Raw genomic sequence first — 12,517 nt, forward strand, 5'->3', positions numbered from 1 at the left:
ACAGAGAATAGCAGGGACGGTGTGTGTGCGACTGGAATGCAGCCCTGGTTAATAGAGAAAGACCCTGGGGTTCTTATCTGACCTCTCCTGGGTTGACCTTTCACCCCTTATCCAAGACAAGCTTTGTGTCCACAGAACTCCAACCAACGAGAACACGTCCGATTGTGTGCGCATCCGTGCGTGTTGCATCAAAGTCTTTCCTAAACATTCTTATCTTGACTCTGCTCACTGGCAGAGAGATCTCACTGAAGCCTTTATATTTTTAAAAGTTTCCTCCACACAAATATTCAGATACGTTAGCAAGCTCAAGTGTTTTATATGTCAGTTGTGAATTAGGCATAACACAAATATGTGAATGTTGTGGATTGATGTTAAATGAAAGCCAGTAAGTTGTTAACTTCAAATAAGAGCGAGAAAGTGTTGAAATGCTAAGCAGCCTGTATCGGTGACATCCTGAAAGAAAAGGGGCTGCTGAGTTTAAAGGGGGTCCTAACTACAGGTTTTGTGTTTGAGTGCTTGAGTGTGGTGATGAGAAGACAGGGACCAAAGGGTCATAAAACACCACAATAGTGTCGCTCACCCCAGGGTGAAAGACAGACAGAAAGAGAAGAAGGGATGGAGAGGCGGGGGCTAGAGGGGGATTTAGGGATGAAAGGATCTCCCACTTCCATGTCAGAGGTGGGGGGCATGCCACAGAAGAGATCAACAAAGGTTATGTGAAAGATTTAAGCACTCATAGTACATGTCTTTTCAACATCCATTTTATTTTTTTCGTTGTAAACTGCCTATGAAATGTTGCTTAAGTGTGGAAAATTATTGATTGCGATATGATACATTTTTGTAACCACTGAACACATGGGAAAAAATGAAAACCGAATTAGCAATAGCATATTCACTGTTTATCCCTTAATTTTTTGAATGGTAAATACCCTTTTAAACAGGGGTGTCCAACATGCTTCAACACATGCTGTGAAAATAAAATATTCTTCCTGTCATATTTCAGTAGGCTACTAATGCAAAGTGACACTTTGTCATTTAGATTGTTATGTTGCTTGACTGCTGGTCCCAGTTTTTGGTCAGGAGAACATTTCCCTTCTTTCATCCTGTGTCTCCCCATGGTTGTAAACGTCAGTCTGCTGTTTGCCAGAAGGTGTGATTACTTCCTCTGTTTCCGCTCTTTCTATATTATGACCGCCTTCTCTGTCTGTGGCGTGAGGCAATGTCGTTCTGTATTGTTTCTTTACATATAGAAGTGTAGAAGCAGAAGGTGTTTGTCGAAACATGCGTTTCTCCTAAACAAATGTCAGAATATAGAACATCTGAGTACATCTGTTTGAGGAAAAAACACTGAACCATGTCCAACCCATTTTAGGACTATCGTGTTGCATACATTCGAATTCTGATCCCAGTTTATTTTTTTATAATCAGTTTATAACAATGTAATGCTAGCTCATCGAACTTACCTGAGTACCATTTTTTTAATACAGATGTTCACGGCCTGGATTTGAGGCAATTCTTAGACTTTATAAAAGGTAAAAGGGTTATCTAAGCTTGGATAAGCTCAGGTTAATTTAACTTTTTCCGCATGATTGCTAATGGTAACTAATGATGTGAAACAGACTTTAAAATAAAATGGCATAATTTTCTTATCCAAAACTTTGAAACATTTTCACAGATTTTTCTCATGATGAATTACACGTTTCTTTTACATATATTAATATGAACAGCACAGTCTTAGTTTAAGGTATTCGATACTTGTGTGGCCTGCTGATACCAGTTTTTGACACATAAGATAAACTTATAAAACTAATACACATGATTTCAGGGTGGCTAACAACTCTATCGAGATACAGTGCATCCAGAAAGTATTCACAGCGCTTCACTTTTTTCACATTTTGTTATGTTACAGCCTCATTCCAAATTGTATTAATTTAATCTCTGATCTCAAAGTTCTACACAAAATACTCCTTTATGACAATGTGAAAAGTTTTTTTTTTTTTAACTTTTTTTGAATTTATTAAAAATAGAAAACTAAGAAATCACATTTACATAAGTATTTTGCCATGAAGCTCAAAATTGAGCTCAGGTGCATAATTTTTCCACTGATCATCCTTGAGATCTTTCTACAGCTTAATTGGAGTCCACCTGCAGTAAATTCAGTTGATTGGACATGATTTGGAAAGGCACACACCTGTCTATACAAGGTCCCACAGTTGAGTGTGCATGTCAGAGCACAAACACCAAGCATGAAGTCAAAAGAACTGTCTGTAGACTTGCGAGACAGGATTGTCTTGAGGCACATATCCGGGGAAGGATACAGAAAAATGTCTGCTGCTTTGAAGGTCCCAATGAGCACAGTGTCCTCCATTATTCGTAAATGGAAGACATTTAGAACCACCAGGACTCTTCCTAGAGCTGGCCGGCCTTCTAAACTGAGCGATCGGGGAAGAAGGGCCTTAGTCAGGGAGGTGACCAAGAATCCGATGGTCACTCTGTCAGAGCTCCAGCGTTCCTCTGTGGGGAGGGAGAGGAGAGCCTTCCAGAAGGACAACCATCTCTGCAGCAATCCACCAGTCAGGCCTGTATGGTAGAGTGGCCAGACGATAGCCACTCCTTAGTAAAAGGAACATGGAAGCCCGTCTGGAATTTGCCAAAAAGCACCTGAATGACTCTCAGACCATGAGAAACAAAATTCTCTGGTCTGATGAGACAAAGATTGAACTCTTTGGTGTGAATGCCAGGCGCCATGTTTGGAGGAAATCAGGCAACGCTCATCACCATCCCTACAGTGAAGCATGGTGGTGGGAGCATCATGCTATGGGGATGTTTTTCAGCAGCAGGAACTGGCAGACTAGTCAGGATAGAAGGAAAAATGAATGCAGCAATATATAGAGATATCCTGGATGAAAACCTGCTCCAGAGCGCTCTTGACCTCAGGCTGGGGCGAAGGTTCATTTTTCAGCAGGACAACGACCCAAAGCACACAGCCAAGATTTCAAAAGATTGGCTTCAGAACCACTCCGTGAATGTCCTGGAGTGGCCCAGCCAGAGTCCAGACTTGAATCCGATCGAACATCTCTGGAGAGATCTGAAAATGGCTGTGCACAAAAGTCTCCCATCCAACTTGATTGAGTTTGAGACTTATTGCAAAGAAGAACGGGCAAAACTGCCTAAAGATAGGTGTGCTAAACTTGTGGCATCATATTCAAAAAGACTTGAGGCTGTATTTGCTGCCAAAGGTGGATCAACAAAGTATCAAGCAAAGGCTGTGAATACTTATGTAAATGTGATTTCTTAGTTTTCTATTTTTAATAAATTCAAAAAAAGTTAAAAAAAACTTTTTCACATTGTCTTAATGGAGTGTTTTGTGTAGAATTTTGAGATAAGAGATTAAATTAATACAATTTGGAATGAGGCTGTAACATAACAAAATGTGGAACAAGTGAACGCTGTGAATACTTTCCGGATGCACTGTATATCCACCCATGCAAATCTACATTCAGAGCCAAACAAGGAAAAAAAGGATTCTAGTACCTGTTGAATAATGATGTTAATGTAAGACTTAGACCTCGACACAAAGCAAAAACTGGAATTAATATTTTACTGTGAGTATTAGTGTTATTTTATTCAGAAACCGATTATTTACAGATTTGCATGTCTAGAAAAGGTGTTTGTACAAAAATTTATTAGTGGCTGTTGAGCTTATTATTTGCCATCCCTTTATCACTGTGTCCAACTGTTTTTCATTTTCAACTGGCATCATTGACCATGTTAAATGTTATTTTAAGAATAAATCAGGCTCTGGTTTACAAATGACCCCCAGGTTATAGTTTGGACATCCCTGAAAAAAGCTAGTAGTTGTATCTATACAACTGCAGTTGGGGACTGTAAAAGGTAATTTTAGATATACTTCAAGTAAACTATTGGGGAGTAATAGTAAAATGTGTGCTTGTATTAGTCTGAAAAACGAGTGCTATAACTACTGAATGTTTTAATAATTGATAATTATAAATTAAATGGATCCTTAAAAAAACACACCTTTAATTTCGTCCTCTTCGTCCAAATATAGGTATTGAAAAATGGAAATATAGTGCACAAAAACAGAGTATTCTATAATATAAAATAATTTAAAAAAACAAGTGTCAAAAAAAAAACAATAAACGAAAATGTCACGAGGCGTGGTGGGGGGAAGGAGTGATCGGACCAGAACGGAGGCAGGAGGCAGGAAGGGAGAACTCAATTGCGTGACGATCCATAAGTTTTATTTAACAAAATAAAAGTTGTCCAAAACTCTGGGACGTGACAAAACAAACAGTTGATTCTTCCAACTCAACTAAACAGGACAAGGCATAACAGAACGGACAAAGTTTTAAACTAAAACAGGACAAGGCATAACAGACAGGGAATGTGGATATATATAATGAGCCAGCACCCGCAAACCCCACAATCCAGCCTTAAATAGCAGACCAGCAATCAGCTGATCTGCTTCAGCTTGAGTTCGGGGGCGCGGCAGACTGGTCGCCATGGCGACCGTGGCAGAAAATACATAAAAACACATAAACATGTATGCTATACACATGTAGATATGCAATATAATAATTTCCTACTATCTTACCCTAATATCATATTACATTTTGACTTATACAAAAACAAGGCAAAAACAAACCACTTTTCCAAATGTTGTCAACAAATTCACTTTTTGGGTTGAAACTTTGAATAGAGATCCGATCTGCAACCTCGGTGGAAATGTTTAAATCTAGGCTTAAAACTCACTTCTACTCTATAGCATACGAGTAACCTAATCTTATATGTAATAACTTGTGAAGCCCTTAGAGACTAATTGTGATTAAGGGCTATACAAATAAAAATAACTTGACTTGATTTGAATATGATAAGCATTCCAAATTTGCGAATGATATAATAGAATTTGCCCCTTGAGTTGAACTAAACATGCCACTATTATTATTTTTCTTTTTACTTTATCTTGTTTTATATATTCTGTATTTCAAGAAGCAACACGCTTGTTCCCTAGAAAACTGTTCACTTTTTAGTGTTTAAATATTTAGAGCCAATTTCAGTTGTAATGATGAAACGTACAATATGATTTTTCTTTTTACAAAACAAAGGCAGCCTATGCCAGACAAAAGTAGTACTACAGTACTCAACTTCTCAACAAAATGCAATGCTTATTTACTCTGATTTAACATGCTTAGTAGCTCATAAATTGTTCGTAACAATTAATCAATGATGTCATTAGTTCCCGACACTTTTAATAGTCGATTAAATTAGAATTTATCGATTAATTTTGTAGCCCTAGAAAGAACACTGTATCAAAAATACAAGAATACAGTGTGAACCTGAATCAGAATACAATTCCATTGTTATTCCATCTTTTAATGGGTCTTTCTCACACACAATTAAGGGTTACACAGTTTTGAAGTGGATCCTGAGTGTGTCCAGTGACCGAATGTTTTGTTCCTGCTGTGAAAAAAAATGTACACACGTTTTTCACTGTGGGGACAGACTGCTTCTCTTTGTCCAGAGTTCTTGGTGTATTGTTCCTTTCTTTTGCGTAAAATGGTTTCACCACAAAGGTTCTTGGTTAGTATTTTTAGGAATTTAGAAAAGGCGTTGTGTCAGAAAAATGGCATACATGGTCTGTTTATATTTGTTGCTGAACTACACGTTGCTCGGTCAACCAGTCGTGTTTGTCTTCATGTGTGTATTTGCATGTGAAGTGGGGGTTGTCAGCATATGGGCGGAGGGGAGATTATGTTGGCGTGAACATCCACCCCTGTAATTTACCTCCAGTCAGACCCACTTTGGTCATCAATATACCTACTGAACCTATTGCAGTGTTTGATAGTATTAAATACAACTTACAAAACTGGCAAATTTATTTATTCTGCATAACGAGTATTGTAGAGAACAATACATTATTATACATAATAAATGAATGATTTAGACTGTACTCACTCGACATGACTTTGAATCCGAGTGTCAGTTGTAAAGACTACATTTTGAGCGAGTGTTTTCTGCGTTAAAGTTGTGGTCAACCATTGAGAGCTGTCAGGAACGAGAGAGAGAAGGGAGAAAAAAAGGGAGTAGCGTCTAGGTCAGGGTGTCCTTACTCTGTCAGTACAACTGATTTTATGGCATGCTGTCTGGACACATGCTTCCATTAGTAACTTTACTTAAGGTGAAGATGTTCCTCTGGAAATTTCGGGCTTCTGTCTCTGCTTTTTTTTGGGGTTGATCACGCTTGGAATAAAAGAAGAACAATTACGTCTTCAATCAGACATGGTTGTGTAATCAATTATCTTATAAGGATTCTCGTTTGCCTTTTATTTCTTCTCTTCACTTTTAATCATACAGTGTTTGGAGATAAACATTTTGATCTGTTTTTGTCGTAATATTGTACTATCGACTGCATAGTGGGTAACAATTGATAAGATTTTGCTAAAACACATTTTAAGAATCGGTTGTTCGCTTTTTCCCTCATCAGATAATTCATAATATGATGTAGTGTAAGCTTTTCAGATTCCGATTCAGATTTACTTTATTGTCATTCTTGTACACATGTATACAGAACGAAATGTCGATACATCTGACCCGCACAGTTTCCTTGAATGTACAGATATAAATATGTAGTATTGAGTTGAAGTACTGAAATACTAAATAATATTCTAAATAATCATAGCTATGAGTACTATACAGTAATGCAAAGAGTGCAAGAGGAGCAGCTGAACAGATGTGCAAAATGGGCAGTCAGGTAAACAAGTCACTATAAAATAACAATAACAATGGAGTACGGTAGTGCAGAGGAGAACACATGTGCAAAGGAGTGGCTAGGTACAAGAGAACTGCCAGTAGTGCAAGGACAAAAAAAAAAACAGATGTACAGATTAGCAGCTGGGTAGGCTTTTCCCATCAGTGGTTACCACATAATCATTTGCATGATTTGTTTGGCACAATTTGTACACTGAATGCACTTCTGGATACTTCCTCCCCAGTTTCAATAACATTATCTCAACAAATAACGTTTGGAAAACTGCAGTTAGCACACAGACTGGTTGATGATTCACCTTTACTACAGAATAAGAAGTAAGGAATACAGTCAGATAAAAGAAATGGAATGTACTGAGTGATTAATGACATGATTATAATGATTCTAATCAATACACTCATGAATAGGCCTATTTTGGCAGTCTGTTTGTTGATCAAATATGTAAGGACGTAAACAACAAAGAGTCATGAATATCCTCCTAACAAAACGTTATTTTATTTTCTCAGACCACCAATGGGGAACTCCTATGCGGGCCAGCTACGGACCACACGCTTTGAAGAAGTCCTTCACAACTCTATTGAAGCATCACTAAGGTCCAACATTGTTGTTCCACGGCCAGTTTTCTCCCAACTCTACCTGGAGGCAGAGCAGCCATTGGCACACATTGGTGAGTTAGCCTGACCCCCACGTGCAACTTTCACAATCTCGATTAAATTGAGTTAAATGGAGGTAAACCTGCCAACCCCCGAAGAAAAAATTAAAAATCAAAGCTTTCCAAGAGTAATTGTCAAGGGTGGGTGTGGAACATAAAGTCAGCATTTTTAAATAGTTGCTTTAAACTCTTGAAAAATCATGTTACCAGTTAACTGTGTCGCTAATAACATAACTACCCATGTACAGAGATATAAAAACTACATTTACAGGCTATCCTGGTTGTATCTTTATAGATACTTAGTAAAATAGTATGATACCTAGCTACCTATGTAACTAATCAACTGGTTACCATAAGCACAATAAGATAATAGATCAGAAAATTATACCTCCCCCTAAATAATAATTATTAACTAGATTTGTGTAACTATCTCTCCATGTTTTTTTATTGTTTAGATTTTCCTCTACCAATTTAAGTAGCTGGCAAGATAGATACTTCAACTTTGAACAAAGACAATCTTTATTCTCGATTTTGACACTAACTTACTATGTAGCTAACAACTACCTATGTAGCTAACATTTTAGCTTTCATAAGAACTTCAAAATACTTAGTCAGAAAACTATTTTATCCCCTTATTTTCTATTTATCGAGCCAGCAATTTTTGTAACTACAGTGGCTTGCGAAACGATTTGCCCCCTTTGAACTTTGTGACTTTTTGCCACATTTCAGACTTCAAACATAAAGATATAAAACTGTAATTTTTTGTGAAGCATCAACAATAAGTGGGACACAATCATGTAGTGGAACGCACTTTATTTGATATTTTAAACTTTTTTAACAAAGTTAAAAAAAAAAAAAAGTGGGGGTGCAAAATTATTCAGCCCCTTTACTTTCAGTGCAGCCAACTCTGTCCATTGGTTTAGTGAGGATCTCTAAATGATTCAATGTTGATCTAAATGACTAACAATGATAAATGGAATCCACCTAAGTGTAATCAAGTCTCTGTATAAATGCACCTGCACTGTGATAGTCTCAGAGGTTTGTTTAAAGTGCAGAGAGCATCATGAAGAACGAGGAACAAACCAGGAAGGTCAGAGATACTGTTGTGGAGAAGTTTAAAGCTGGATTTGGATACAAACAGATTTCCCAAGCTTTAAACATCCCAAGGAGCATGTGCAAGCAATAATATTGAAATTGAATGAGTATTAGACCATTGCAAATCTACCAAGATCGGGCCGTCCCCCTAAACTTTCAGCTCATACAAGGAGAAAACTGATCAGAGATGCAGCCAAGAGGCCCAAGATCACTCTGGATGAACTGCAAAAGTCTACAGCTGAGGTGGGAGAATCTGTCCATTGGACAACAATCAGTCGTATACTGCACAAATCTGGCCTTAATGGAAGAGTGTCGTCAAGAAGGAAGCCATTTCTTATAGATATCCATAAAAGGTTTTGTTTAAAGTTTGCCACAAGCCACCTGGGAGACACACCAAAAATGTGGAAGAAGGTGCTCTAGTCAGATGAGACCAAAATCGAACTTTTTGGCAACAATGCAAGACATTATGTTTGGCGTAAAAGCAGCACAGCTCATCACCCTTAACACACCATCCCCACAGTCAAACATGGTGGTGGCCGCATCATGGTTTGGACCTGCTTTTCTTCAGCAGGGACAAGTAATATGGTTAGAATTGATGGGAAGATGGATGGAGCCAAAAACAGGACCATTCTGAAAGAAAACCTGATGGAGTCTGCAAAAGACCTGAGACTGGGACTGAGATTTGTCTTCCAACAAGACAATGATCCAAGACGTAAAGCAAAAGCTACAATGGAATGGTTCACCAAAAACATATCAAGGTGTTAGAATGGCCAAGTCAAAGTCCAGACCTCAATCCAATTGAGAATCTGTGGAAAGAACTGAAAACTACTGTTCACAAACGCTTTCCATCCAACCTCACTGAACTCAAGCTATTTTGCAAGGAGGAATGGGCAAAAATATCAATTTCTCGATGTGCAAAACTGACTTTTGCTGCGATTACAGCTGCGACTTGCATCTGTAATCGCAGCAAAAGGTGGCGCTACAAAGTATTAACTCATTGGGGCTGAATAATTTTGCACACCCACTTTTTCGTTTTTTATTTGTTGAAAAAGTTTAAAATATCGAATAAAGTGTGTTCCACTTCATGATTGTGTCCCACTTATTGTTGATTCTTCACAAGAAATTACAGTCTTATTTCTTTATGTTTGAAGTGGCAAAAGGTCACAAAGTTCAAGGGGGCCAAAATAGTTTCGCAAGTCACTGTACATTATCTAATCATCCATCTATCTATCTATCTATCTATCTATCTATCTGATCCTTTCACCCACTTTTCCAGGTATCCTTCCATCCCTCTTTCCATCCATCCACCCTCTCAACCCATCCGTCTGTCAGAAAATGGTTAAATACCAATAAATAGTAGAACTGTTGCAAAAAAAAAACATATAAATCCTCGAAATCCCATATTTATACGTGTATAACGCACACTTTTTGTACCCAAAAAATAAAGTTTTGGTGCCCGTTACATTCGTAACCACAAGACCACTTTGGGTTATCTGTGTCAAAGTAATAGGCTTAATAACAAAGAGGAAATGATTAAAATCATTTATTGACAAAGTAAATTATGAGCAGAATACCAAAATGAAACTTCTGATGTATTTATTTAATGTATTTCCAAGTCAGATTTAGTGTCAATAAATTATTTTAATCATGGCCCAACGTATTCAGCCACATACTGTTAAAATAGTGTTATGATGCCATAAAATGTAATTCCTTTTCATGTGTCATGTCTAACCCAGTTGTCTAATAGTTGAGAATTGGTGCTCTTACCACCAAATCCTGTTGCGATACTTCAACACATTTGTTACCTACAATGCTTAGTTTGTATGTATGTACTCATGTCAAGTCATGTTTATTTGTATAGCCCTTAATCACAAGGAATTTCAAAGGGCTGCACAGACCACAGACTATTGTTACACCATCCCCTGATCTAAAACCTACATGAGGGCAAGGAAAAACTCAAAAACCTCAACATGAGGAAAATGAAGAAACCTTGAGAAGGGATCACACATGAGGTAATCCACCTTCCAGGATGACCAGGCGGCAATGGATATTGCAATAACAAATATTACAGATATTGTCAACATGAAAATATAGGTCATTTATAAACTATAGTATAGAAGTGTGTTTTAAGCTTAGATTTAAACAGTTCCACTGAGGTTGCAGATCGAATCTCAGGGAGCAGAGCATTCCACAACATCGGGGCCCAAATGGAGAACGCTCTCGAACCTGCGGAGCCATATCCCTCTAGTGCAGGGAAGTCAAACTCAATTTGCACAAGGGGCCAAAATTCAAAACACACAAGGTCGCGGGCCAACCAGGATAAACATTTATTGAACATACTTAAACTGAATGTTTTTGGAACATAAATATGAATAAAAACAGACAAGAATATTAAATTTAAACCTTAAATCACTTATACAGTATTTATTATTTTGATCTAAAGAAAGATATCTTGTTAAATTATACAACTTAGAACTTAAGTTAAACTTAACATTAAAATTAACATTCAAATTCCTTTGCTCCTATGTCAATGTATATATTTGAAAAAAAATATCCCAAAAGATTTTGCTCTCCTTAATATATCTCCTGTCAAAAGTAGAAATATAAAAATGCTACAAAACCTGGAAATATACATAAAACATGTATTTTTCAGAAATTACAATTCTAATCATTAAGTTTTCTTTGCTCTTATGACTCAAAAGCTTAGTTTTCAACACATTTATTTTTGATGATTTGATAAAAATTATGAAAAGAGAATAATGCCAGAGCCAGTGTCCCAAAATCAACAAACATACCACTTTAAACTTGTCTCTTTCTTGCAATTACTCAAGATTGGTTAAACTCATTTTGACCCTTTTTTTTCATACATATTGGTTTCAAAACCAGATGCAAGCAGTTATTTTGTAAAAACGTCACATTCTGAGAACAGGGAGCCTGATGTGCTTACCTTTGGCGCAGACGGAGTAGGGTGAGAGATGGGAGGGAGTGCTTGCACGTTTTGCATAGCTCCACCCACCCCTCCCACTCACCCAATCAAATAACTTTAAGTTCTCTTCCGGTGTTTTCGCGTATTTACAATTTGTTCCGTGGATTCATCAAAAAGTATCTCAACACAAAACACAGATTATATAGTGAGCTTTTATATAAAGGATTCTTTAGCGTTGTACAGCCAAAACGAGGTTTTTTTGTGTGACACCTTGATTGTAAATCGTAGTGAAAACGTGCCCTATATATCCTGAAAAGTACTGCTTTACATTTCAGCTTTGGTTTGGCTATGCGTGTATCTGAACAGGAATTATAGCTCAAGTTTTTAACGAGATGGAGAAAAATTTGCATACAATTAAATTTGTCTCTGAGCCATAGGTACTCATAGAAAAAGCCATATATGACTCGCGAACCATAGGTTCCCGACCCCTGGTATATAGTGGAGTATACGTCATATATGAAGGAATAGGTGCAGTGACTAAAACTTCATAATATGATGTCCAGGGATGAGGCGGCGTTGTTCACATTGACGGGCCATTAATAACAATAATGTAAAATGGTCTTGCGGGCCGGATATGATTACACGGCGGGCCGAATGAGGCCTGTGTGCCGGGAGTTTACACGTGTGCTCTAGTGGGAGGTGGCAAGAGTCAGGAACACACTCACATTCTTGACTCGTTTTAGAAGATTGATACAGCGGAGGGGATTCCCAGCCTCCTCCCTCAACCCAACCAATGTGTTTAAACACCTGTCATTGGGAGTCATTAGGTGACCAAACCCCCAAATGCTGTTTGAGATGAGAAAAAAGGAAAACATTTTATCAAATTCTTTTATCAAATAAATGAGAGGTGAACATTATAACAGGGTTCCTGCAGATTTTTGAAAAGTCTTTAAATACATTGAATTCGTTTTTCTAAAAATAAGCCTTTAATTGGCATTAAAAAGTCTTAAAATGTGAACACATTATTACAATTTATATTTGTTAAAAAAGATTGTCA

At 37.4% G+C, this 12,517-nt stretch overlaps 1 protein-coding gene across 1 annotated transcript in view; it reads left to right on the forward strand.

The window, feature by feature from the left end:
- The window catches only part of greb1 (growth regulating estrogen receptor binding 1), a 79,722-nt gene that overhangs the window by 3,017 nt on the left and 64,188 nt on the right, over positions 1-12,517 (forward strand). Inside the window, exon 2 of the mRNA XM_088334776.1 lies at positions 7,294-7,454. Coding sequence (XP_088190902.1) covers positions 7,301-7,454 — 154 coding nt within the window. The 5' untranslated portion in view covers positions 7,294-7,300. The remainder of the gene's footprint in view (positions 1-7,293; positions 7,455-12,517) is intronic.

Source organism: Urocampus carinirostris, chromosome 4 (genome assembly GCF_059441175.1).
Source record: "Urocampus carinirostris isolate Australia breed hairy pipefish chromosome 4, RoL_Ucar_1.0, whole genome shotgun sequence".
In the NCBI taxonomy this organism is placed as follows: Eukaryota; Metazoa; Chordata; class Actinopteri; order Syngnathiformes; family Syngnathidae; genus Urocampus; species Urocampus carinirostris.